This window comes from Cornus florida, unplaced genomic scaffold, assembly GCF_030987335.1.
Source record: "Cornus florida cultivar Cherokee Brave unplaced genomic scaffold, ASM3098733v1 CherokeeBrave_3.0.0_Hap2_Chr05, whole genome shotgun sequence".
NCBI classification, from domain to species: Eukaryota; Viridiplantae; Streptophyta; class Magnoliopsida; order Cornales; family Cornaceae; genus Cornus; species Cornus florida.
Genome location: NW_026775575.1, coordinates 19,756,504 through 19,782,299, shown reverse-complemented (window position 1 = coordinate 19,782,299; position 25,796 = coordinate 19,756,504). Strand labels below are relative to the sequence as shown.

The 25,796-nt window shown below is 35.0% G+C and overlaps 2 protein-coding genes across 6 annotated transcripts in view; both read left to right on the top strand.

Annotated features, from left to right (window-relative positions):
- The first annotated feature begins 515 nt into the window (after nucleotides 1–515).
- Nucleotides 516–8,244, top strand: LOC132306171 (uncharacterized). 5 transcript variants are annotated; one of them, XR_009481847.1, is made up of 9 exons: nucleotides 516–763; nucleotides 3,054–3,225; nucleotides 3,353–3,503; nucleotides 3,586–3,789; nucleotides 3,921–4,010; nucleotides 4,124–4,228; nucleotides 6,961–7,323; nucleotides 7,409–7,483; nucleotides 7,568–8,244. XR_009481847.1 is itself a non-coding variant. In XM_059803450.1 (7 exons), the coding sequence occupies exons 3-6, from the start codon at nucleotides 3,781–3,783 to the stop codon at nucleotides 7,273–7,275; spliced, it is 519 nt and encodes a 172-aa protein (XP_059659433.1). In that variant the 5' UTR covers nucleotides 516–763; nucleotides 3,054–3,225; nucleotides 3,353–3,780; the 3' UTR covers nucleotides 7,276–7,323; nucleotides 7,409–8,244. The 5 variants fall into 5 exon arrangements, 1 of the variants encoding a protein (XP_059659433.1); XR_009481845.1 differs by having other exon boundaries at nucleotides 3,353–3,509; XR_009481848.1 differs by lacking the exon at nucleotides 3,353–3,503.
- Nucleotides 8,245–12,498: 4,254 nt separating this feature from the next.
- The window catches only part of LOC132306170 (protein-tyrosine sulfotransferase), a 31,756-nt gene continuing 18,458 nt past the window's right edge, over nucleotides 12,499–25,796 (top strand). Inside the window, exons 1-6 of the mRNA XM_059803449.1 lie at nucleotides 12,499–12,818; nucleotides 13,264–13,335; nucleotides 13,482–13,659; nucleotides 13,746–13,817; nucleotides 21,697–21,985; nucleotides 24,133–24,273. Of these exons, the coding sequence (XP_059659432.1) occupies nucleotides 13,278–13,335; nucleotides 13,482–13,659; nucleotides 13,746–13,817; nucleotides 21,697–21,985; nucleotides 24,133–24,273 (738 nt within the window). The 5' untranslated portion in view covers nucleotides 12,499–12,818; nucleotides 13,264–13,277. The remainder of the gene's footprint in view (nucleotides 12,819–13,263; nucleotides 13,336–13,481; nucleotides 13,660–13,745; nucleotides 13,818–21,696; nucleotides 21,986–24,132; nucleotides 24,274–25,796) is intronic.

Here is a 25,796-nt window from a genome sequence, read left to right as displayed (position 1 = left end):
GTCTTGGGACATAGAGTTCACCACTAAGCATAACCTTCCTAGACATTCAATATTTGATGGAATAGGGGAATTGTGTGCTGTAAATGAAAGTGTGTGCCATCAATTGAAATATCAAATATGGATGGCCAAGTAAGCATACATTGTCTAGTCAATCTAGTGACACTACAACATATTAGACTTTTACCAGCGCTCTTCTAAAGAGCGCTGGTATAGGTGAACTAATATCAGCGCTTTTGTAAGAATGCTGGTATAGGTGTTACAATACAAGCGCTTTGTAAAAAAGCTCTGGTATAGGTGTTACAGTACCAGCGCTCTACAAAGTGCTGGTATAGATGTTACAATACCAACGCTTTGAAAAAAAACGATGGTATTATACCGGCGCTTTAAATAAAAGCACTGGTATAGGACTCTTCCATTCCCTCCGGTTTTTCCTCTTTCCTCCAATTTTTCCCCTTCCCTCCACTTTTTTCCCTCCGCTTATTTATATATATAGAATATTTAGTGCCTAAACTGCGTCATTTTTTTTTGGGTCCATTAACACTACAACATTCCACTTTCCCCATTTCAATTTCATTTTGCCCTAGTTACTTCATCCGTCTCTCCTCTCTGCTCTACCTTATCGCTCTACTCTATCTCGATCGCTCACCTGCAAGACTCCCCTCTCTGAAAAATATTTTGCCTTTTGATTTCATCACCATCTCTCTCTGGAGTTCCAACCCTTATTACGTTTCTTTGCCGCCACTGCGCTTATATGTGCGTTGAGGTAACTCTGTGACTCTGCCTTCTATTGTCTGTGATTTCATTTTCTTGATTTTCGTTTTCTGGGTTATGAGATTTATGTCTGTACTTGGATTCAGATTACTTTATTGATTTATTTAGTTTCAATTAATTTTTCTGATTTTAGTTTGCAAATGGCTCTAAACTTCACCTAAAAATCAATTGGTTAGGTTTTCCCCTTTCTGTTTAGTCTATCTTCTATCTTATGTTTACCATTTTTTTTTTTTTTTTGGTAAATGAAAGCAAAAGGATCTTCTCTCGCAGAATTTGAAAGAAAAAAAAAGTTCATCTCATATACGTGATTAATTGCATTTGCATTTTTAGCACTAAGGTTTTAGTGTGTGTAAAATATGAATGAAGCATCAATATTCTCTATTTCTTTTTCTTGATTTAAAGCAACTTTGTGGAAGGTTTAAGGTTTTGGCCCAACCTTCCAGTGGGTACTTCAAAAGTTTCATTGTTCTTGTCATAACTCTGTCTCAATCTCTACTGCTCGATCTCCATTTCTCAGCTGAAGCCCTTGATTGATATTTGCTAACCCGCTCTATGTCGATCTCTCACTGCTCTATCTCGATCTCTCACTGCTTGATCTCCATCTCAGCTGCAAGACTCCTCTACCCTGTCTCGATCTCTCATTGTTCGATCTCCATTTCTCAGCTGAAGCCCTTGATTGATGTTTGCTAACCCGTCTCTCTTTCGGCATTATCTCATCTGAGATTACAAAGTTGAAGCCCTAGGCTTCTCTTCAGGCTGTCTCGATCTCTCAGCAATTTTTGAGCAATCCATAAGCAAATTTCTTTTTATAATGTTTTTTTTTCTTTTATGAAATGAATTTTTGGTTTGAAATTTTTTTTCTTTTATTTCCAAACGAATTTTTCATACTTAGTGTGTGTGTATATATATATATATAGTTGATCTTTTACTGTACATAAGATTTTTTATAATACAGACTTTGGTTAGGATTGTTTTAGTTTCTCTCTGCAAGACTATTTTGATGTTTGGTTGCTTTGGTTAGGATTGCTTTTTATATCTATATTCATATTTACATTAGCATTGATGTTTGACTTAACAATTAGGTTTAGAAAAATAATTCAAAACCACAGAACGGTCTAATTTTAATTTATCTACACATGTTGTTTCAAATTTTCTGATAATCAGTCACAGTCACCTTCTAAAAGTCATATATTACTAAAAAAATAAATTTAAAAAAAAAAAAAAGAAAAAGAAAAAAGAACACTAAACCAGCAAGTAGAGAAACATCAGTTGTGGGTTAAATTAAATTTAATTAAAATCACTTTTGAGATTGACAGTGAAAGTTTAATTATAATTCGCTCCTTAGAATCACTGATAGTTAAATATGTATATATATATACACACACACATATCTATTGTTGAAAATTATAGGAATGAAATAGGAAATTAAATAGTGGGAAGCTTTTTGCATTATAGGCTTAACTGGGGAAATATATTTATCTTCCTCGGTTGATAAAATTAAGTATTCCGCTAATTAAAGAGAAATTTACCCTCCAACATATATCTTTTCAGCCAGGATAAAAGAGCCCATGATTGCCACTATGATTATCATCAGAGGGCTGAAAGTAGTCACAACGACAAGCCCTCTTTTCTGCATGACCAGACCTTGTACATAGTATGCAATGCTTAATGACACTATACCCTGTAGGTCATTAAAAAGTTACTTTTTTTATATAGTTTAGTATTTCATACACACATACATATATATATATATATATATATATATATATAGAGAGAGAGAGAGAGAGAGAGAGAGAGAGAGAGAGAGAGAGGGAATGCTTACAGCATAGGTAGCAGCTAGAAGGTTCATGTCCCAGCCAATGGTCCAAACAGATAGATTGTGTTCCATGACAAAAGTGACAGCAATATTAAAGACCCAGATAAGGAATCCCACAAAACTGACTATATATTAAACTTATTCCTTATGAGTTTCATTAGTTCATTAATATATTATTTTGTAGCATGCACATGTACGCTTCCTATGAAAACTGATTTAGTTTTTTTGTGTGCTTATATATTTTTAATATGTTTTGATCTATTCTTGGCACATTATTGTATAAGTGCAATCAACGATTTTATCAAAACAGAATGGTTTTATATAATTTCCATTGGACAACCATAAATACCCTAAAGTTTTGAGGTATTTGTTATTTCTTTTTATTGGTTTTTCCAGGACCGCTTTTTTTAACAATTTGATTGCATTCTCTTAACTGAATTCTCACTTTTTTTGGAAGCTTTTCCAGGAAGGATAAATAATAAGCTGACAATGAAACGAACGGTTAGTGAAGTGGAAAAAGTGAGTGAACAAAATACCGAAGCTTCAACTTCAAAATCATCCCAACCACCGCCGAAGAAGAGACGAGGCCCGACATGATGCAAGAATGTCACAGACGCGACAACCTTATTACCTTTAAGGTACATATATATATATAGATCATCTTATATAGTTTACATAATTAAACTATATTCAATATGAAGGAGAAAAAAGGATTTATATCTTTTTTTTTGTACTAAACATCTACAATTGTTAATTTTTGTTTAGGGTTAATAAGTTTAGACAGCCGATCGATCCTGGAAGTGGTACATATACTAATTATTTGGGAACACTTGCCCGGAAGGGTAAATTAGCTCCTTTGTGCTACAAAACTTGGTGGGAGATGCCTAAACGGCTGAAGGAGGATATGTGGAACATTGTAAAAGTAAAACCCTTCAATAACATTAAAATAATTTTTATGGAAAAAGTGGACTAACATACAGCAATTATCACATTTTCAGGAAAAATATGATGTGGGAATCATTTCAAAATAGTGGACATTATCCTCCATCGAAAAAAAATGGAGGGGGTACAAATGTGAATTAAAAAATGAATACTACTCAGTTAGGGATACAGATGAAGAAAGATTGGCAACCCCACCACCTAATGTTGAAAAGGAGCATTGGGAATTTTTGGTTAGGCATTAGGGTACGCCTATGGCGAAGGTAATCCTCCATCTATCACAATGTTTTTTTGAAGTCAATGAGTTGAATTTATAGTTTACCTGCTTTCAGTCATTATTTTAGGTGGAATGTTCTTTACTCAAAGAACGTTTACTTTTTCTCACTTTTTGTAGGAGGTCAACAAAAAAAATAAAGAACGTTGTGGGAAGCAGACAATGATGCATACTACAGGAACAAAAAGCTTTGCACGTGTTTCTGCCGAGGTTAGTTGAAGTTTTTATGGAAAATATAAATTATTTCAATTCTTATGTCGTTGAATGATTATAAATGTTAATGGTAAATAATATATATCACAATGTCTATGTTTCTTTTATAGATTGAGGAAGACGAAGTTATTCAGCTTTCTCGTGCAGATTTATTCATCCGCACACATGTAAATAAGGATGGCAAAGCTACTGATGCTGCTACTTCGGAGATGATTGTAAGTTTTCACCCTTCCATTTTGCAAAAAAGGGGTCATGTGCCTTAAAGTGACCAATTTTTAAACTCTTTACGCTGTATTAGGGGGTCACGTGCCTTGAAGTGACCAATTTTTGAATCATCAGCCCGTGTGGAGGCAATTTACTTTCTTGTATTTGTTGAAAAGCATGGGAGTATGGGATCATTGTATGTGGAGGCTTCTTGTTGATTGATTTGTGTTGTGGAGGAGAAGTATTTGCTATTTGTTGTTTGTGTTAATTTCTTACTCATATATTGTGGCAATGGTCTTTTGAATGTAGACAACTTCAAATATTATATACAAGCTATGTAAAGGCCACTAAACACTTCTTTATGATCTATAAAGTACCCTATGGTGGTCCAAATGGACCAAATGTCGATGTAGGATAAGGAAGAAACATTAACAAAACATTATAATGACACTCTTTTTGGAGTGAAGTCGATGAACTGCCTCCACCAAGTGCCCACCGATTTTCCCCTAAACCCATTTCCACCCTGTTCATCTTCCTTTGAAACTCAAATCTGCAATGAGTAATCAATAAGAGAGAGACTTACAAATGGAAGCATGTAAAAGCTAGAGCTAAGGGCGGATCTAGGATTTCTCAATGGGGTGTGCTAAATCAAAATATATCAACCAAATCAACTTCTATTTAATTCAATTTTAGTTAATTAACAATATTTCTTTAGACAATTAACTGATTAAGGACTATCTCTTCTTTTGACCAATTAACTACTTTTGCTTGTCAAAGTTCTTGTTGTGATTTTTTTTTCAGTTCTGAAAAGATTTCCGTCTTCAAAAAGCTTGGCATGTTGATAAAAATTATTTCAGATTCAATCTCTGCATATTTCTAATCCAATTTAGATTCTTTTTTTCTTTTTCTTTTTTCATGCCCAGATTCAAATTTTCTTGTAGACATATATAATGGACAACAAAAAAGAAATAAAAAATAATAATAAAACAAGAATAGAAGTTATAGAAATTAATTAATATATATTTTTTTTTACTGAAATAAAAAGTAGATTGCAGTGATTACCTCGAAATGCAATAAATTTTGTTACTTTATATTGTAAAAAAAAAAATTAGATAAAGAAGATCATAAAAAATTTCACCAAATAGGATTTAGTTTGCAAAACAAGAATTACAAAGCCTGATTAGTTGATTTAGAAAAAAAATTTAAAAAAAACCCATACATACAAGTTAGCAGTTGCTTTTCCTCTGACTCTCTGACTCCCTCTCTCCAAGGGCAAGGGTTGATATTTGTGAAGCTACATTCATCTTTTCTCTATTTACTTCATTTAAATCCTTTTGTTTTTGTCATGAAAGCTTAGGTATATATATATATATATTATACATACACATGTATATTTAAGCATTACATGTTCATAGCTTGTTGGGATTTCAGTTCTTTTATGCTTTATTTAGAATCTAGGGTTTTAAAAAATACTTCCCAACCTGTGATCAAACTTATAGAGCATACCATGATATGCTATAAACAGTACAACCAGAACAATATCATTGCAACAATAGAGCAACATAACTGAAAAATTAGCAGCTGAATTTTTAAAATAGAGAAAATAAAATAAAGTGGTAGAGTTCAGACTTCAACTAGAACTGAATGTTCAGATTATTCTACTATATGCTCAAATAATTGGCGCTTATGTAGTCTCTCAATAAAATACCTATTTCCAGTCAGAATATTTGAGGATATGGTGGATTAGTTTTGGCTTTACATTGAAAATTTTGTTGAGACAACTGACTAAGAAATACAGTCATTTTCCGGATCACTGAACAATTTGTCAGCAGTTACCCAACTTGACAATTCTTTAGAAACATCACTGCATTGTATCTTTGTTTTCTACATAATCCAAAACTTGATGCCTCATTTTTCTTTTTCTTAATAGGATATAGAAACAAGATCTGTGATTTGTTTAAACATAGATAAGAACATTTGTAATTATATAATTTACAAGGAGAAAAGGAAATAAAAAAATAAAAAACAGATTTGGTGACATTAGAGGAGCCTTAATGGTAGATTTCAAATTACTCAAATGTGGATTTGAGTTTAAGAAGCAATTTTGTTCAAATTATGACAAATGCTAGGTCTGTACTCAATCTAATTGAAAGCAGCCTTTAAAACAAGTCCAAGATTGAGTACTTAACAAAAGTTAGGTAGAATGTAGATAATAAAAACTTTTTGAAAGCTAAATTTACATATAATGGAAAAGCTAAAAATACAGTACATTACTCTAATATTGCTGCAGTTTTACAAACATGGTATCCCAATTTCCAAACACAACCTTCTTCTAAAGGAAGCCATTTTATCACCTGATTTTCATCGGAAAAGATGAATGTTCAAGTAATTGAGGATTAAAAATGTCACCTAATAAAACCCCAACCCCCACCCAAAAAAAAAAGGAAAAAACAAAAAAAAACAAGTGTCTCTTAGGGGTTGTTACACGGATCCTATCTCTGCATATTTTGAAGCTTTAGAGATTGTATGAAAGTTCAAAGGGATGTCACAACTATATTTTCACATTGTGTGATGCACTGTTGTTCAAGAATACTTGGCTTTCGTCATTACCAATTTGTTATCTAATTACTTTTCTGTTCAGCTGTTTCTGCATTCCTGTTCTATCATTTCATTAGATTTGTCTGGATGTTTTATAGCAGTATGTCATGGTAGTTCAATTTTTTTTTTTTTTTTTTTTTGGCAGGAAAACATAAGAGAATTTCAAAAAAGTTACTCTGACTCGCCTATTAGCAGTTCCAATGATTTGTTCTCCATTGTGAGGGGAGAAGAGAGAACTGGTTGTGTATGGATGCTTGGCTTCGGGCCTACACCAAGCGATGTATGGGGGCCCTTTCCTAGTAAAGCTGAACTGATTAATAATGTCAAAAAATCTCAGGAGGAGGCACGTGTTGCATGTGTAGAGTTGCAAGAGACGATTTCAAAAATGCAAGCCGACTATGACAACAAGTTGGAAAATTTTCAAGCCAACTACAACGACAAGTTGGAAAATTTACAATAACAGGTGGCTATACTAATACAGATGCAACAACAAAATTGTAGTGGACAGGTATATTTATTATTAATTTTACTCTTTACTAAATATATGTTTACTTATGCCAAGATTTCATGTATTTTGTTTTGTTATTTTGAAGGGTTCTGATTCTTTAAATGCTCCTCCTAGAGTATCCCCAAATTCATTTTCTAGTCGTGATGCCAATTCAATTAAGGTTATGAACTTTTAATTTCTCTTTTATATATGTTAAATTTTCATTTATTATAATGTGCGCTTAATGAATTTATAAAAAATGTAGGGTAATTCAAATCAAATGGGCAATCAGACTTGTTGAAGTTGAAGCTGAAGATGAGGTCATGGCTGTACTTTCTGAATATCCTTTCCCTTGGATGGGTCCTTATTGAAAAACTTGTACTACATTTGTCAAAAATTCTTAATTCTTTTTGTATGACATTTAGTAGCTTTATCTAGACAATTTGGATGGTATTTTCATATTGACAGGTTAACTTGTGGTTGTATTAGTATACATTTTGGCTTTTTGGTTGACATTTACCAGCTTTATCAATCAATAGCCAATTTCGATGGTATTTTTCATATTGGCAGCAGGTTAACTTGTGGTTGTATTATGTAAAAACAATTTGGATGGTATTTTTATATTGATTTGTGTTATATTGGATGACATTTAGTAGCTGTAAAAATAAAAAGTAAAAAATAATAATAATAATAATAATTATTATTATTATTATTATAATTAAAATGACCGCTTTACCAACTCTTGTTCAAAAAGTGCTGGCATAGGGGGAAAAAATAAAAATAAAATAAAATGACCCAAATACCAGCGCTTTTTCAAAAAGCGCTGACGCATGGAAAAGAAAAATAATTTAAAAAAAAAATTAAAATGACCTCAGAACCAGCATTTCTTGAAGAAGCTCTGGCATAGGGGAAAATAAAATAATAAAAAAAAAAAATTAAAATGACCCCAGTACCAGGCTTCTTCAAAAAGCACGGGCATAAGGGAAAAAAAATAATTAAAAAAAAAAAATTTAAATGACCCTAGTACCAGGCTTCTTCAAAAAGCGCAGGCATAAGGGAAAAAAAATAATTAAAAAAAAAATTTAAAATGACCCCAATACCAGCGCTTTTTGAAGAAGCGCTAGCATAGGGGGAAAAAATAATAAATACAAAAAATTAAAATGACCCCTGTACCAGCGCTTTTCGAAAAAGTGCTGGTAAATACCCTATGCCAGCGCTTCTTCAAAAGCGCTGGTACAAGGTATTTACCAGTGCTTTTGAAAAAGCGCTGGTAAAGCCCTACCGACGTAGGTTTTATTAGCGTTTTTTAAGGCTTTTACCAGCGTTTTTAAGCGCTGGTAAAAGCCAGATCTGTTGTAGTGTGAATAGTATAACATATCAAATTAAGTCATTAATCCTTCTATAAGTCCATAATTAATGCACATTCATCAAATTAGATAAATATACTACTTGCATTCATAAGCATAGAATATCAAACAACAAGCATGAATTGTCCACCTATTTAAGAAAGTAGGGCAATTAGGCTACAACTAAGTTAGTGACATGAAAATTAAACTAATTAAACTAAGGAGGTGGCACAATCCATCAAGAAATAAGTATGAACCATTAAATAAACCAAAAGAGTAATCTATTTAAGCACTATGCCTAGATTCATAATATTAACACACATAAACATGCATCAATGTCACAAAATATAGAGATACGCACATGAACATTTATTCTAGCATATATAGACATATGGATAGAATTAAATGATCAATTGAAAGTATTAAACTATACAAATCATTGTAGAAACAAAATATATATATATATATATATATATATAAGATGTCAAGACAAGAATTACAACACAAATCCCCATTAATTACAAAACATCAAAGTCTAGGAGGCATACTTAGGGCTATCTCTAGCCCCAAGAGAATGGTTTAGCCACTTATTGATGTTGTTATCCAACCCTCAAGGGCTATCTCTATGGTAGAAATCATCCTCCTCCTCTGGTATTCTTGGTAGAAACCCTAGTTGAGTGGAGGAACTTTCCCAAATTGTATATTTCTCCCTCTAATTTCTAGCCTCTTATCAAAACCTAATCAACATCTTTACTCAAAATAGCCAAAATCCTTATATAGGTAGCTCAAATGTCACACCCAATGGTCAGACCTCGTGCACTAGGACATCTAAATGATTGCACCACGAGCACACATTTTATTTGGCTGGAACTTAGTTTTTCATGCATTTGAGGCAATTCGATCAATCACAAGGTTGCTCAGATCGATCGAACTATAGTGGCGCACTTTTTGATAAGGACAAAGTTAAGATATTTTGGGGTTATTTTTGGGAAAAGGACAAAAGTGATAATGAGGATAAGATCAAAAGGGTTCGATCGATCGAAGGAAAGGTTGGATCGATCGAAAGGGAAATTTTCTTGAAGATAAGGACAAAAGGCTCGATCGATCATAGTATGGTTGGAACGATCATAGAGTGATCGATCGGAGCTTGGTTCGATCAATCGAAGAAGGCTTCTTCACCACTTTGCTTCTTTCTTCTACTAAACTTGAGATTGCTTCTTTAAATGCTCTAATTCAGCTGAATTGACTTATTTTGGGGATAAGTGCCTGAAAAGGGAAATAACATGAAATTAGATTAAACGGAAAAATAAGATAGAATAAGGTCTCAGAACATTCAAACTTAAGGGGTTTAAATGTGCACTTTTTAACGCTTATCACCTGGGAGGATCTTTACTCTGCATCTTAAGAGATGATAGAATTGAGAGTTTTGAACAATCTTTGTTAGGTGCAATCCAAGCAGATACTGACAAGCAAATTGTTTTCTTTAATGCTGTCCCAAATTTTACAGTCGGCATTAGAGATGCTCATGAAGCATTGAAAGCCACGTTATTAACTCATGGGATAAATTTTAGAAAAAATAAATTCAATCTCACAATTGAATATTGAGTGTATTATAAATTAATGTAATCAAATTCTCCGAGAAGTTTACTTTCTCAATCCAGGAGAAAAACAACTTTCATCCAAACTAAGGCCCAAAATCACATGTATCAACCCAAAATCTCAACTTAGAATGAAATTCAATTTCATGAAAGATGGAAACTTACCGAAAAATAAAAACAAAATGAATCTTCAGAGCTATCAACTAGTTATGAGACACTAGATGGTGACATAATCCTGAAATTCAAAAAAAGGAAAAGACCTTAGTATTCCGAGCAGTTCAGGAATGCCAACAGGAAATGAATTCTTAACTGAGAACTTCAAAACCTTTAAGGAAGGAGAAACTCTAGAAAAACTAAAAAAAGAATTTGAAACTACAAGAGATGTAAAAAGATTAGAATATTTGATTAATATAATTCAAACATGGAATCAAGAGAATGTTCGAGTTACCTTCACTCCTAATGAAGAGACTAGTGGAGTAACTCAAGAAATTCAAAGTCAATGAGTCATATTTTAGGAGAGCAAGAAGTAGAAAAAGCCAAGAAAAATAATAATTAATCTATCAATTAGCGACATAAGCAAATTTGAAGAATACACTTGTGAATTTGAAAAATATTTTTACAAGACAGGAGATCCAAATAATGAAATGTACAAAAATATCTACATTCAAAAGTTACCACCCCCATGGAATGATGAGATCAAAAGAAAAATAACTACTCGATGACTAAAACATAATAGCCTTGAAGAAATCATGTCAGTAGCTCGAGAATTCCTTTAGGAAGCTTGTATAAATAGTAAACTACAGTGACAAGCTCGTAGACAATTAAAGGGGAAGTCAAACTTTTGTTATGGTCTTTTTGATATGCCAACCCAGTGGGGATGTGAGGAAAAAACATATAGAAAGAGGAAAAAAAAATACATTCCAAAGAAAAAAAATACGACCACTTCATGTTGAGGTCATAATTGCATCACCAGAATGGGATGAAATATATTATTATCCCTCGATTCATCTTATAAGACTGCACTCAGCACCACAATGGTTGGGAATTATCGTAGATGATAACAAGCTAAAGGAGAAAAAGCCCGAATACATGAGTGATCATGATATTCAAGTAAATCGAGCAGTAGGGATAACTATAATCCAGAAAAAGCTTAAAGAATCATGGACACCAAGAGAAAAGTGGACCACCATATTTTATAGCGAAAGGATAATAATTCAAATTTCAGCATTCAAAAATGAAGAAATTTTGAATTAAGAAAAGCCATTAAGCAAGGCAGGTTAGTAACCACTCAAGAAACCAAGGAAGTAATCGAAGCTATGAATAGCGAAATTGATTATCAAATAATGAATTATGGCATTGATGTCATGGATGACGATGATCAACTAGATGACATTGGAAACCAAAATCTAGACAACATGATGGAGTATTAACTATCCTCCACCATATCAACTTTCCACCACAGCAGATGCCTTCCAAAGAAGAAACAACTAAAAGAAAAAACATCTTAAAAAAAGTACAGGCTAGAAAGAGTATCAATTTGTAATAAAGTTAGATTCGAATTTCAAATCCGAATTGAATTTTAGATTTGTTTCAAGTCCGGGGTCTATAAAAAAGGCTCTTAAGGCATTTGTATGAGGCATCAAAAGCCAGAGAGTGAGATTTATTTTTATTTTTATTTTTTATTTTTATTTTTATTTTTTATTTTTCAAGTTTGTGTATATTAGTGTTTTTTTTTCAAGCTTTTGTGTAATATTTAAGTGTTTAAGTACTATGTACTAAGATTTTTTTCAATGAAATAAGTCTTTTCATAAACTCATTCAATGAAAACCTTGAAGTAATATTCCTTTTGGTTCTTATATTCTATGAATTTTTATTCCTTATTCGTTAAACCAGGTGAGCCATTGGTGTTGATAAAAAGGTGTTCTAAACAGTTCTCCAGTGGAAAAAAGTCCAGTCAAGTGGTAGTTGTTAACCTCGGAACAGAAGAATTCGAAAGAACTAGATGATAACTTTTTAAAACTTAGTATATTTAATATTTTTATGTAGTAGGGGCATATATTAGATCTATTTCATGTTTTAAAACTATTATGTTATGATAGTTATGTTTTGAGTTGTTACAGTAATATAGATTGTTGCATGGTCCAAACTAAAAAATAACTTCATTATTTAGAAATACTTTGTGTGGTACTCCCATTTATTATTGTTTCATTGACCTTGACTTCATGAGACTGTACCCATTAAGCCCATTTATCCCTAATTTTTACAATTCAATTGGATGCGCTGTACAAGGAGCTGGTCCGGTCCAATCTAGTTATTACATTTCCCAGTCCTGACAGATTCTAGAGAGAGAAGAGGTCTAGGGTTCAATTTTTATTTTCTCGGGAAAACAGAAAGTGTGGTGCGCTAGAAAGTGGAGGAATGAGAGAGTGAGAAAATCAGGTGGTGTGGAGATTGAAAGCTTCGATCGAGAGGTGAGTGTGGACTCCCTCTGATCGTGACTTGTGTCTGTCTGGTCGAGTCCCAACATTTTTTGAGGGAATTTATGAGCTCGCGATCCCCAAAATCGGTACAGGTAGGCCAAAGTCGCCCAAAATTTAATTGTTACCCTTTTTATGCCTATGTGCCTTTTTATGCGTATGTGTGTGTATATATATATATATGTATATATATCATATATCTACTTGTTTGATTCTATACTCTTTCTCTGACATCGGTTGTATTAGGTTTTTGTTGGTATGTGTTGCAAACTCTGCCTTTCTTGATGAAACTCTGCATTTCCTATTTCTTGTTCTCAAAACATAGAACATTTTGGTGGGTTTTAGAAAATGAGACGTTTGCTTGTGATTATTTTTGTTTTATGTCACATTTGTTTAATTTCTTTCGTTTGATATTAACATTCGGTTGTTTTAGTTCCAAAATCTAAACTTGAACAATTTTTTGCTTTTTTTTGGTTTGCCAATTTGAAGGACTTGATAGTAACATTATTGCTTTATTTTTTGTTGAATTTTTATTTGAAGTATTTAAGATCTTAATGAGTTGGATGGATAATGCCGTTAAGTTTGCTCTGCTGCTGGTGCTCCTTGGATACGGTATGTTGTATTAAGAAATCGTTTTTCTTTTTTCTAGGGTTCTTCATTTTGATAATTACTTTCAGGGTGGGAGAAAAATGAATTCCAGGTGTAGCTATTTTTCTGTAGTTAACTTTGGAAGTTGTTTTTTCCTAATCAATTTTCAGTTTCCACCACAATAAATGCCTCTCCTAGAAAAGGTGAATTTGAGCACTGTGAAAGTATTGTCAAGAATTGGGCATCTTATTCCCTTGATTTAGAAGTTAAAGAAGATAAGCATGTACTGCGCGATTTGCTATTTTTCCTTCACGTTCCTAGAACAGGAGGACGAACATACTTCCATTGGTAATAGTATACTAATATGATCTGCAATATTATTTCTTTCTTCTTAGTATAAAAAGCCTTGCTTATGGTGGCATTTATACTGGCAGTTTCTTAAGAAAGTTATACGCTAGCACTCTGGAATGCCCCCGATCTTACGACAAGTTGCGGTTTGATCCCAGGTATCTCTTCAATTGTAATTTTATTATCGCTACATGTTATTGTTGGCACACTTGTCCAAGCTTCTCAGAGCTAGGCCATGGTATGTGTATTATCATTATCACCTTGGATAAATAATCGTATTACCCACAATTGTTAACATTCTCTTGATCCAAATCCTTGTGATGATGTATCTTCAATATGTTTCGAACTTTACTAGAAAACAAACAATGACCAAAGTTGAAATAATTTTAAATTGATCATTCTTTTAAGCGATCACTTTTTTATTTTATGAGTAGTAGTTTTATTCAAGTTGTGCTATTTATTTATTCTCGGAACAAGTGCTATTGAAATGTTTGGTGTATTTCTTTTTCTTTTACAACTAACATTTTAAGTTTTTAAATGAGTTCATGTAAGAATTCACTCCACCACATGGTATGATATTGTCCGTTTTGGGCCTGGTCTTGCACGGTTTCTGTTATTGGGTTTTATCTCAAAAGGCCTCATACAATTTAGAGATAGCTCTAGCTCATATGAGCACGTCACCTTCACCTTACCTAGGCGATGTGGGATTGTGCAACCTATAGCTCGCCTAGTGTCTCACACCCACCCACATAGGTCGCCACAATCACCCCCGTAAAGGGACTCAATGTCTCTTTGGCCACACTTCAAGCTGAGCTCTGACTCTAATACCATTTGTAACAGCCTACTCCACAACATGGTATGATATTGTTCGTGTTGGGATTTGTCTCAAATTCCTACTCTAATTATGTTTCTATTTTGGTGTTGTATTCTGTATAGTAATTTCTTGTTTGACAAGTCTTGACCTCTAAGAAATTGTAATCCTTGTCCAACAAGGAATTGGGTTTGGAACTCTGTAAATAGATACATAGTCTTTGGGTTGAGACTTATGGGATTGAGAGAGATGTAGTCTCGTGAGGGAATTAATGGGTAGAGGTAGTATGCGGGTTGGTAGAGTAGGAAAAACACCGGTGACACTGTTAGCGAGGAGATAGGCTCGTGAAGTGGTACATGGTGAAAAGACATGTACGTGGTGTTGGTACTCTATTGTTGTAATATCTCTACGAATCATAGTGGAATCTCTTCTCATCCATGGACGTATGGACGTATGCCGGTTTTGGCTGAACCATGTATATCTTGTGTTTGTGCGTGATTGCTTTGTTGGCTTTCATTGGATTTTTGTATTCGCGCGCTTTTGCTTCCCTAACAAATTGGTATCAGAGCCAAAGGTGAAGGAGATCAAAAAAACACAAAGAAGTCTCAATATGTGCTGCAACGGGCTTTAGTTGTAGGTGGAGTCAATCGGCTTGGTTACATGGCATGGAGCTCTAGTAATCAAGGTGGAGCGTTTGAGGGTTGATTGATCGAGCAACGTATAATGTGGACAATCGGAGTTTTGTAGGAGTATCGTCAAGATTGAAGTTGCAAAAGAATTTTCATGGTCAATGCCATGGGAAGCGATGATTGGCTGGATGAAATTTGAGCCAAGGCGGAGATTGTTGGGATTTGTGTCTCAAATTCCTACTTGAATTATGTTTCTATTTTAAAGTTGTATTCTGTATGGTAATTTCTTGTTTGGCAAGTCTTGGCCTATAAAAAATTGTAATCCTTGTCCAATAAGGAATATGGTTTGGAACTCTGTAAATAGATACATTGGCTTTGGGTTGATACTTATGAGATTGAGAGCCTTTAACAACTATGGACATCGCAATTAACAAACATACGATGATGTTTTGCAAGATGAACTGTGGAGACCTATATGGGCGACTACGAGACACTGGGCGAGCTACAGGTAGGACAATCCCACATCGCACGGGTAAGGTGAAGGTGAAGGTGAAGGTGAAGTGCTTATATGTGCTAATGTTATCTCCAAATGATATAAGACTTTTGGGGGTAAAACCCAAGAACAAAAAAGCTCAGCCCAAAGCGAACTGTTGGGGAAGCGGAAGCACGCGGACACAAAAAATCCAATAAAAGCCAACAAAGCAATCACACATAAACACAAGATATACATGGTTCAGCCAAAACCAGCATACGTCCATGGATGAGAAGAGATTCCACTATAATTCGTAAAAATATTACAACAATAGAATACCAACACCACGTACATGTCTTTTCACCATAAACTACGAGCCTATCTCCTCGCTAACAGTGTCACCGGTGTTTTTCTTGCTCTACCAACCCGCATACTACCTCTACTCATCAATTCCCTCCAAGACTACAAAGCGCAAAGGCCTCCTGGAGCCTGAGGCGCAAGGCGAGGCGCGCACCTGACTGAAGCAAGGCGCACGTTGAAAAAACCAGTTATTGGTGTTGCAACAAAATAAACCAGTTCAAAGCAATATTAACATTTCAATTTAATAAAAAAAATACAGAGCTTTGAAAAGAAGACATGGAATTCATTAAAAAAAAAAAAAAGCAGATTGCTTTCATAAATTTCAATGTGGGACTGGGACCATAAATGTACATTTGCATTTAGCCCTCTCTCAGCTAGCATCTTTTGTTAGCTCTTTTTTGGGTAATTTTGTCTATGTAGGTATTTGTCGCATACAAAATTGTTTTGTATACATTATATTTGTAATTACATTATGTTTAATGACTTTATATACCTATTCTTTTTTAATATTATCACTCTTTAAACTATGGCCTATAACATCATTATTTTTAAAATTTTCACAAATTGAAAATAATTCTAGAATCCTTTCAACAAAACAGCCATTTGAAAAATTGTACGTTACAAAATGACATGAATTTAGGAAAGGAGAAAACTATTTTTAAAATTATTGAATTGAACCAATTTTATACTCTATAGTTATATCTATATATATATCTATACTTTTCAACATTATTTTCTTCCCAGCCAAATGGTAAAGACTTACTGTGAACATATGGTGCTTCAAAAAGATGTCGACAGATATAGCTCCACAAGTTGCGGCAAGAAAAGGGAATAGAATTGATATAGTGTACATCAGTTGTAAGTTTGTAACTTGGAAGTTACAAACAGGAAGCATAATGCAACAAAAAAAAAAAAAAGAACATATATATATATATATATATATATAAGAAGGCTGATTTTGAGGATCAAAGAGAACGAGGTGAGTGATCAAAGAAGAAGAAGAAGAAGAAGGAGAGAGAAAAGAGGAGAGAGAAAAGAAAAGAATTATGCCGAGAGAAGAAGAAGAAGAAGAAGAGAGAGAAAAGAAGAGAGAGAAAAAAGAGATAAAAAGAGAGGAATTCTGCCGAGAGAAGAGAGAAGAAGAAGAGAGAGAAAAGAAGAGGGAAGAAGGAGAGAAGAAGAAGAGAAAAGGAGAGTAGAAGAACTTACTGTGAGAGAAGTCGGCAGATTCGAGAGATCCGGCAGATCTTGCGGCAGATCCTCTTTGCTTCGCGTTCGCAAGCCCTAGCCCTCTTTCCTTTTGCTCTCTCTTTCCTTTTTCGTCAAACCAATTTTGACTTTCCTTTTGCTTTTTCTTTTCTTTTATCCTTTTTTGTTTTGTAAAGTTCTCTAGATAGTAATAATAAACAAATACCAACAATAAATAAAAGGCAAGTTTCAAGCAGGCACGCCTTTGACGCGCCTGTAGCCTTGCGCCTCAGGAACAAAGGTGCGAGCCTATACAAAGCCAGTCACCTTAGGCCCTTACAGGTGACAGGTTGGCGCCTGTAGGCGCCTTGCGCCTCATTCGCGGACTATGACGATGTCTATTCTTGTATGATTATATGCTCTCCCCCATCTTGTGCCCCTTAGGTTGAACTTTGATGATTTTTCTTTTTAAAGTCTCGTCCAATATTCATCGGGAAAAAAATATTTTTGGAAATAGTTGTTGGTGCTCTTTGGGGGGACCATGGTGGCAACGCCTCGGTCTTTAAATTAGTTGTCTTTGAAGAGTTCATTAATGCTGAATTCTGTTATTTTTTTTGTTTCCTTGACCTCTTTGCTTGATATCTGTTCAAAAGGGCTATGTTTGTGTCAAATACGTTTTGGGTACTTGCACTTTTTGGAGCTCTGAAGTCTGAACACGTGGTTTGTACAGTTTAGATGTGTAAATAATTTATAGTATCAATTGAAGCTTGTTGGACTCAAATAAAAACTTTTTGTAAGTTTTTGATTGATGGAGACTTTGATTGTACCATTCTGTTTTATGAAAAAATACGCGCTTGGAAATTTTGTGTGATTCACTATAAATATTTTGATCTAAGACCCTAATTTTGAAAAGCATGTTTAAAACAATATTTTGAGCCTTTTAAGGATCATACTTAGGTCATGAATAGTCTCTAAGGTTTCATCTTACCTTGACCTAGATATGTGATTGAGCTTGAGAGATTTTCAGCATTTTCTTCGATCTTCATCTCCATTATCTTCTTTCGGTTGTAGACAATGGTTAATGACATTTCACACAAGTTAATACCCTAGTTTTGAGTAGGAACTCAATAACCTAACATCCTCTCATATGGTCTAATGGCAATCTCATTTTTGACTAGAAAATTTTCTTATACTTTAATCCATAACAATTTTCGCATTGAACCAACAAATACTTGTATTTTTGAGTTACATAGAGATCATTAGAACTTTCTCTCTAATTCATATTGTCATAAATCACATTTCTTTTGAGTAGACAAAGCTGCAGAATCTTCCTCTTCTGCGGGAGACAAATTCCCTTCAACTAGCATGGGTTTATGGATAACCCCCTTGTCTTTGTTTAGCTGTATGTAAAAGATGATAGTTACCTTTTGGAGAGCCTCTCGCTATACCTTAGTTAGATGAAGTCTCTCTCTCTCTCTCTCTCTTGTCAAATAAAATATTGTCAGGTGTTCACAACTCTTTTATTAAAGAAAAAAGATTGAAAATCTGTCTATTTTAAGACTAACATGTCCATTTTTTTTTTTTCTAAGTTTGATTTAGCATTGGAAGTACCTGTTTAATTGCTTCTTCATTCAAAAAAACCCTAAGTTACCTTTTGGAAAGCCATTTCCTTTAGAATTCACCTGGGAGAGAGAAAGCTCTTCCATGACAGCCATGTCTGTATTTCTCTCCCTTACCCCCCACCCTCCCGTCTTTGGCATTCCGTCCCACCTGCAGCCATTGGGCCACTGTCTACCACAACCCTTCTTTGTCATTCCTTCCTCTTTGTTTGCACCGCAGACTGAACCCTCTCCTTCATTTTTCGTTGTTCTCTCTTCCATATTAAACCCACTTCAGTCACTGAAATTAAACCCACATGTTCTGCTATCTCTTCACTGACGTATACGGCAAATGTCCCATTTTTTTTATACCCTGCAATATACATGGATCTCATGTGTGTGTATATATTTATATTAATGATTTCCATTTACATATGTATATATTGAACAACAGTAACAGTTACTTTGAACATGGATTTTCAAGAAACATAACCTTCAATTGCCCATCGGCCGATGAAATCTACCTCAATTGCCCATCGGCCGATGAAATCTACCTCATGTTAATGGGATAACATAACATCATTGGAGTAGAGGTAGTATTGTATGTCATTTACTTATTCATTAAATATATAACAATCGTGGATAGATACACATACGTATATGTATCCAATGAAGAATGGTTGGTGGAAAGCTGCTTAGGCATGTTGCTTACTGGTGAAAGCTGTCATCAGCCCTGTTTTTGTGAAACCAAATTAGAGATAACATGTTGCAGAGAACACTGTTTTAAGCTCCTACTATAAAGCTAGGGAGGAAGTTTGAGCGAGAAAGAGAATAGGTCTCACCTCTCAGATTACCACTGAGTTCTTCTTTCCTCCTGTTCTTCTTCTTGTTTCCTGTCTCACTATTATCCCACTATGTTTTTGTGTCCGTTCTGAAGGATGTTGCCGGTGGGTTATAGAGGGAGTAATAGAGGAAAAGGGAAAAAAGAGGTGTTTTCTGGCTAGTTGTAGGCAGAAAACAATAAGGAATGGATTGTGAGAGAGAAACGAGGGAAAGGAGATTAAAGGAGAAGATTTAGGTAAGGTTTATTTTTGGTTGTGAAGGTTGTAGAAATGGGTTACATTCAAAAAAAGGAAAAAAAAAGAAAAAAAAAAAAGAAAGAAAGGAATGAGGCAATGGAAAAAATGGTGAAAGAAAGTGAGTAATTTTTTTTATTGATTTTTGATAAACAAGTAACGAGAGACAAGATCGAACAACAACACTGTGATTGTCAAAGAACAACGAAGGACACAGAAACATAGTGGCTGTATGGGAGGAGAAACCACCTGAACTTGTGTGGTGGATTTGTGTGGGGGAGGCGGATGAGTCACAAGATGCCCAGATCATTCGCATCTGGGTGAGAGACGGAAGTGACTGTCTGACGGCGATCTTCGTCCAGGATGAACGCCTCTACTACAAAGTGGCTGTATGGGAGGAGAAACCACCTGAACTTCTGCCAACCATGGACAGCTTTGAAGGTGGAGATGGTTCCCATTTGTTGGAGGAAGATTGGTGGAAGATGATGTCGAAGGGCCACCAAGGTGTTGAGGAATTCCAAAGATGGAAAGATGACCGGAAGATGCTGATGATGGGCCATCGTGAAGAGCGTAGAAGGAGTGGAGTGCACACTCGGGCAGCGCGTGGAGATGGTGATGATGTTGGAAGGACACGTGGTTGGCATGCATCCACCCATTCGGATTACGGCCATTTGGATAAGGCTAAGGATCAGGTGAAGGCATTTTCAAATTTTAATTCAGGCAGCACGATGGCACGTGACTGGCTTTCACAATCTGGCTGGGCTGGGCCAGGCCGAATGAGAGAAATTCTTCGAGTGCAGACTCCAAAGGTAGCAAGCCCATGAACAGGTGGTCTGGTGCATTTCGGCCCAATCACAATCAGCCCATGAAAGGATATTATAAAAGAAGACAGGATTCCCAGTTGGACCAGGCTTATAATGGGCCGAGAGAGCTAGGCTTATAATGGGCTGAGAGAAAAGGATAAGCTTTCTCTTTTAGATCAAACAAGGAGGCCCAAAGCTCAATCTCAGAGTTATGGACTGTGTTCTAGGGCTAGGGCGGTCAAACCCTTTTGGCCTAATTTAAGTTACTCATTTGGGCCACTTCAATATGTATATTTGACCTGGCAATGGTTTATATGAGGAACAATTGAGAAGAACTAACTCCTTGAACCAACTCCGTCCACAATCTCCTGGCGATACAACAGCTCCAAAAAGCCAATGGCCTCCTCAATCTCCCAAACTAGACTTCGAATTTCTGCAACTGTCATATACTTTTCTTTGTTTGACGAGGTTATCCGGTTATCGTCACACATCTGCCTATGTGCATCAAGCCTGGTAAAATCTCTTTGGGCCGGTTGGTTCATGGGAAAGTGGAACTCAGGATGTCCCTTCCTAGTGTATCAGCCCAAGCCACTGGTTGGAATTGTTTGTCTCTCTCATAAACTTAGGGGAGGTCAGAGTAATTCACCCTTATTGTAGTACAAATTTTCATATATATATTTAGCTAAATAAGGTTTTGTTTGCTATTCTTTCTTTAGGAAGATGATAGTTATACCACTGTTGTGCTTCTACTGGTACACTATTTGCTAATTTGTTGTGATAACCATTGTACATTTGGCGGTTGACATCAACAATTTAATTGGCACTACTATGATAAGTTTCATTTTTTTTTTTTTGGCCAATAAGTATAAGTTTCAACTAATTTTCCTATAAAAGTAATTATAAATGTTTAAAATTTTTGCTTTATACTCTATTCTAAGTGATTCGTTGATATCCAAAACTTAATTGGCAATATTGTGATAACTTTCATCTACGTCTTCTATAATTGTTTTCTAGTAAGGTACATTTTGTATAATTTTATTGTGAACTCCTGAAAGAATTTGCTTTGTAATCCATTCTAAGTAATTCTGTGTTCTGTGCAGCAAGCCAAACTGCAGGTTATTGGTTACTCATGATGACTATAGCATGATGTCCAAACTTCCCGGGAAGAGAACTTCTGTGGTGACAATACTTAGGAATCCAATTGACCGTGTTTTTAGCACTTACGAGTTTTCAGTGGAGGTAGCGGCTAGGTTTTTGGTGCATCCTAACTTAACATCCGCCACACGAATGGCTGGACGCTTGCGTTCAAAGACCAATGGAGTAAGCACCCTGGATATTTGGCCTTGGAAGTATTTGGTTCCATGGATGAGAGAGGACCTATTTGCTAGGGTATGTTTGTTTTAATATTTATTGCTGGAAGCATTGCATCAATCCTTTTCCCCCTTTCCCTCGAGTGCTATTTGTTGTATACCCCCTCTTAAAGAGAATCCATAAGGTCAATAAATAAAGATATCAGTGGGAGAGGGGAAGGCTTCTTCTTCTTCTGAAGAGATGACTAATCAAAGATGTCACAGAATGACAACATATGGTTGTTCACTCCTAGTTAACATGCGAAATATTTCCTTTGCTTTATTCATAAATGAGTAATATCTTGGATTCTTTGTGGCTTTTAGAGGAGAGCCAAAACACCTTTTGACATTGAAGGATTTTACTTTAATGTAGCCGTCATGTTCTTCCCATGCAGAAAACTTTTCACAGCATGTGCCCAAGCTAGGTAATTCAGACCATTCAACTTTTTTGAGGCAATAGATTTAGGCATTTCATCATCCTTAACTGCTGTTGGTTTTTCATCAGCCATGGCAAACCACTGTCAAATGGAATTGAGTGAAGAAAAGAACCAAAACTAACCAAAACAATAGTACTGGGAACTATTCAGTGAAGGAACAAACCCAAAAAGAAAAAGAAAAAGAAAAAAAAAAAAACACTGCTGCCCACCTTCAAACCAACCAAATCCATAAAAAATGACACTAATCTCTTCATAAATCAAACAAAAGAATCCCAGAGGCTTAGTCGCACCTCTCTGTGTGAATTTGAGCCAAAACTCACCGAAAAACAGATCAACCAAAACCAGCCAAAAATTAAAAAAATACTTCAAAATTAGAAAACACATATCAGATGATCTCAAAAAATTACACAAAAATCACCATAATTACTAGGAGGAGAAGGTGATCCAAGAGATGGGTTCGCTACATGCTGACATGTTCATGATAACATCAGCATGACGATGATAATGTCAGCAACTCAATTTGAGGATGCTGATCTCCCAGTGACTTCCAAATAACTTTGAGGGAGTTTAATGGATTTGGTTGCGTCGGATTGATTGCTCTGATACCAACTTAAGAGTATAAAATACTGAAAATTAGGGTTAGATGAGAAGAGGATGAGTAAGCGTTTCGAGAAAGGTTTAGGGTACACGATGAATTGATCTGCCCCTTTCAAAGGTCAAATATTTATATGAGACAAATACAATAATACCCCTATGTTAATATTACCAAAGGAGGTGATAACTAATGTTAAAAAAAAAAAATAACTCTTAACAGTTATTACGGAATTGAAAGTCAGGTGGATGAACCAGGGAGCAAGAAAAAAATGTATGTTAAAGAAATTAAAATTAACCAATGTATGTAGTTAGAAATGTTGTCACAATGAAAACTGTTAAAAAAAAGTTTATTTTCTATGATTTTTCTTTTATTTAATACATTTTCTTTTTAGATAAGTTAATACAGTTTTTAAAGGCTAGGTGATATATGGCAGGAGAGCTGGAAGATTTTAGGTTTTAAAACCAGATCATAATATTTTGGACAGATCCTGGTCAACTTGAGTTATGATTATTTTGATATGAAGTGACCCGTTTTCAATAAACAAGACATTTGTGTATAAAAATATTGTTATAACAAGCGCAACGAACCCAAGTTGAATCAAGAATCACGACAGAAAAGTAAACACGCCACACAAAGATTTATACGTAGTTTGGCAACAGCCTACGTCTACGGTTGGGATCCGGCAAAAGTTTTCACTGTGTGTCAAATTGGAGATTACAAGTTTTCAGCCCCTCGCTCTGTTTCTGTATGAATTTCAGAGTCTCTCTCTTACATCACTCCAAACCCTAAGCGCCCTTATATATTGGGCTACAAGAGACTAATTAGGGTCCACGACCCATGAGCAAAAAACGGGTCAAAAAATTTTCAACTGGTCATTGGGTTATCGGCACCAAATTCAGGCCACAATATCACAAATATTATTATTATTATTATTTGGGTAAAAAAAAAAATGGGGCCAGCGGGTTAGATGCTGATTGACTCGTCCATTTAATACCCCTACCCGTTTATCACGTGTCACTAACCTGCCCGTTTATGACCCGGCCCAAACCCGCCCATCTGCCACCCTAATTTTTATGTTTTTTTAGTAAGTTCTTATATAAGAACTGCTGCATTATTACTCTTGGTAAGTCTTTTTTCTTATACTTTAATGCACAGAGAGATGCCAGAAAGCAAAGAGGCCCATTCCATGTTAAAAGCAATGACTCATACAATATGGAAGACATTGTAATGCCATTACATGAATACATTAATGACCCTATAGCTCGGGACATCATTCACAATGGAGCCACGTTCCAGGTATTTCATCTTATACCTATATTCGCATGTTATCTTCACATGTATTTGCATGTTATTTGATTTTATTATGACAATATAAGCATGGCATAGGATTAGAAAGAAACTTTCCCTGGAGCTGCTAATGGAATTTCTGTAGTCATTAAACTAATTATGTAACCTTATTGACCCCTGATTTTCCATCATGTTGTCTTATGCTTACAGATTTGGATTTGCAGTGTATGGTTATTCATTCAATAAGCTAAGGCTTTGACTTCTGATTGTATTGTGAAATCTAGTCATTATGGTTCGAGCTTATTATATGGAATTCTGAAACAAATACCCTAAAACAAGCTGCATAAAGTTATTAGAATGGTGGAGGGATTAGGATTAAAGGTCAAGGATAAAAATTTTAGGGTTTGGGGATAAACAATAGATTAGTAGAAGGGCTCATTGTGGTAATTAATTTTTAACAGCTGATAGGATTTAAAACAAAAACTGTGTGTGTGTGTGTGTGTGTGAGAGAGAGAGAGAGAGAGAGAGAGAGAAGATGACTTTAAAGATATTCTATCCTTTTTAAGGTTTTGCTAGAGAAACTAATGGAGTCTTACCATCAAAGCAGAACACACACTTGCACATATTTATTATTAATCAATTTTTTTTATTTTTATTTTTTTTTATTTTATAATTTTTGTATACAGGCTTTTTTTTTTTGTACAAGTGTACTTCACACAATTTGAGTTAGAAACTTCTAGTGATTATCTAAGCCAATTATGACAACTCAATCCAAACTTATGAAAAGAACTTCACAAATCTTGTTACCTGACATATGACTAAAGGCCCGTTTGGTAGCCGCTTTTGCTTTGACCCGAAGCAGAAGCAATGTTTTTGCTTTAGAGTGTGTTGAACACTATTTTGAAGCTTGTTTGGTAACGCAAATTTGCTGTAAGATTTTTGGAAGCAAAAACATGAAAGCATGTATGGTTAAAAGTGCTTTGTAAGTTTGAAAATTTGAATGACTAGTTAAAAATGTCATTTTAGAATTTTTTTTTTTTTAAAACAGTGCTTTGCTACAGTGCGGAAGCAAACAAAAGCATCATTTTTATGCTTCCGATTTTGGCTTCAACTTCGGAAGCGCTTCGGTACTATTCAAATGACAACAAACATTACCAAACATGCTTTGTGCTTTTGCTTCGCTACAGTACACTAGCAAAAGCATTAGCCGAACGGGCTATAACTTAGATGCCTCACAAAAATACTCCAAAATAACTCCAATCCGCATACTTATCAAAATACCTCTCTCAGTTTACTTTAATTATAAATTGTGGGTTCAACTACACCCATCTAAAAGTACTAACGTAGTTCTCGATAATGTGATGACAATGGCAGGACATGTATATCACTTGATACCAAATTCTCTTATTAACTTTAGGGTAAAGTGCAATAAACCCCCCTCAACTATACCTTAAGTGCAACTAACCCCCCTCAACTACAAATAACCCCCCTCAACTATGGTCTTGGTGCAGTCTTAGGACAGAGAAGGTTTT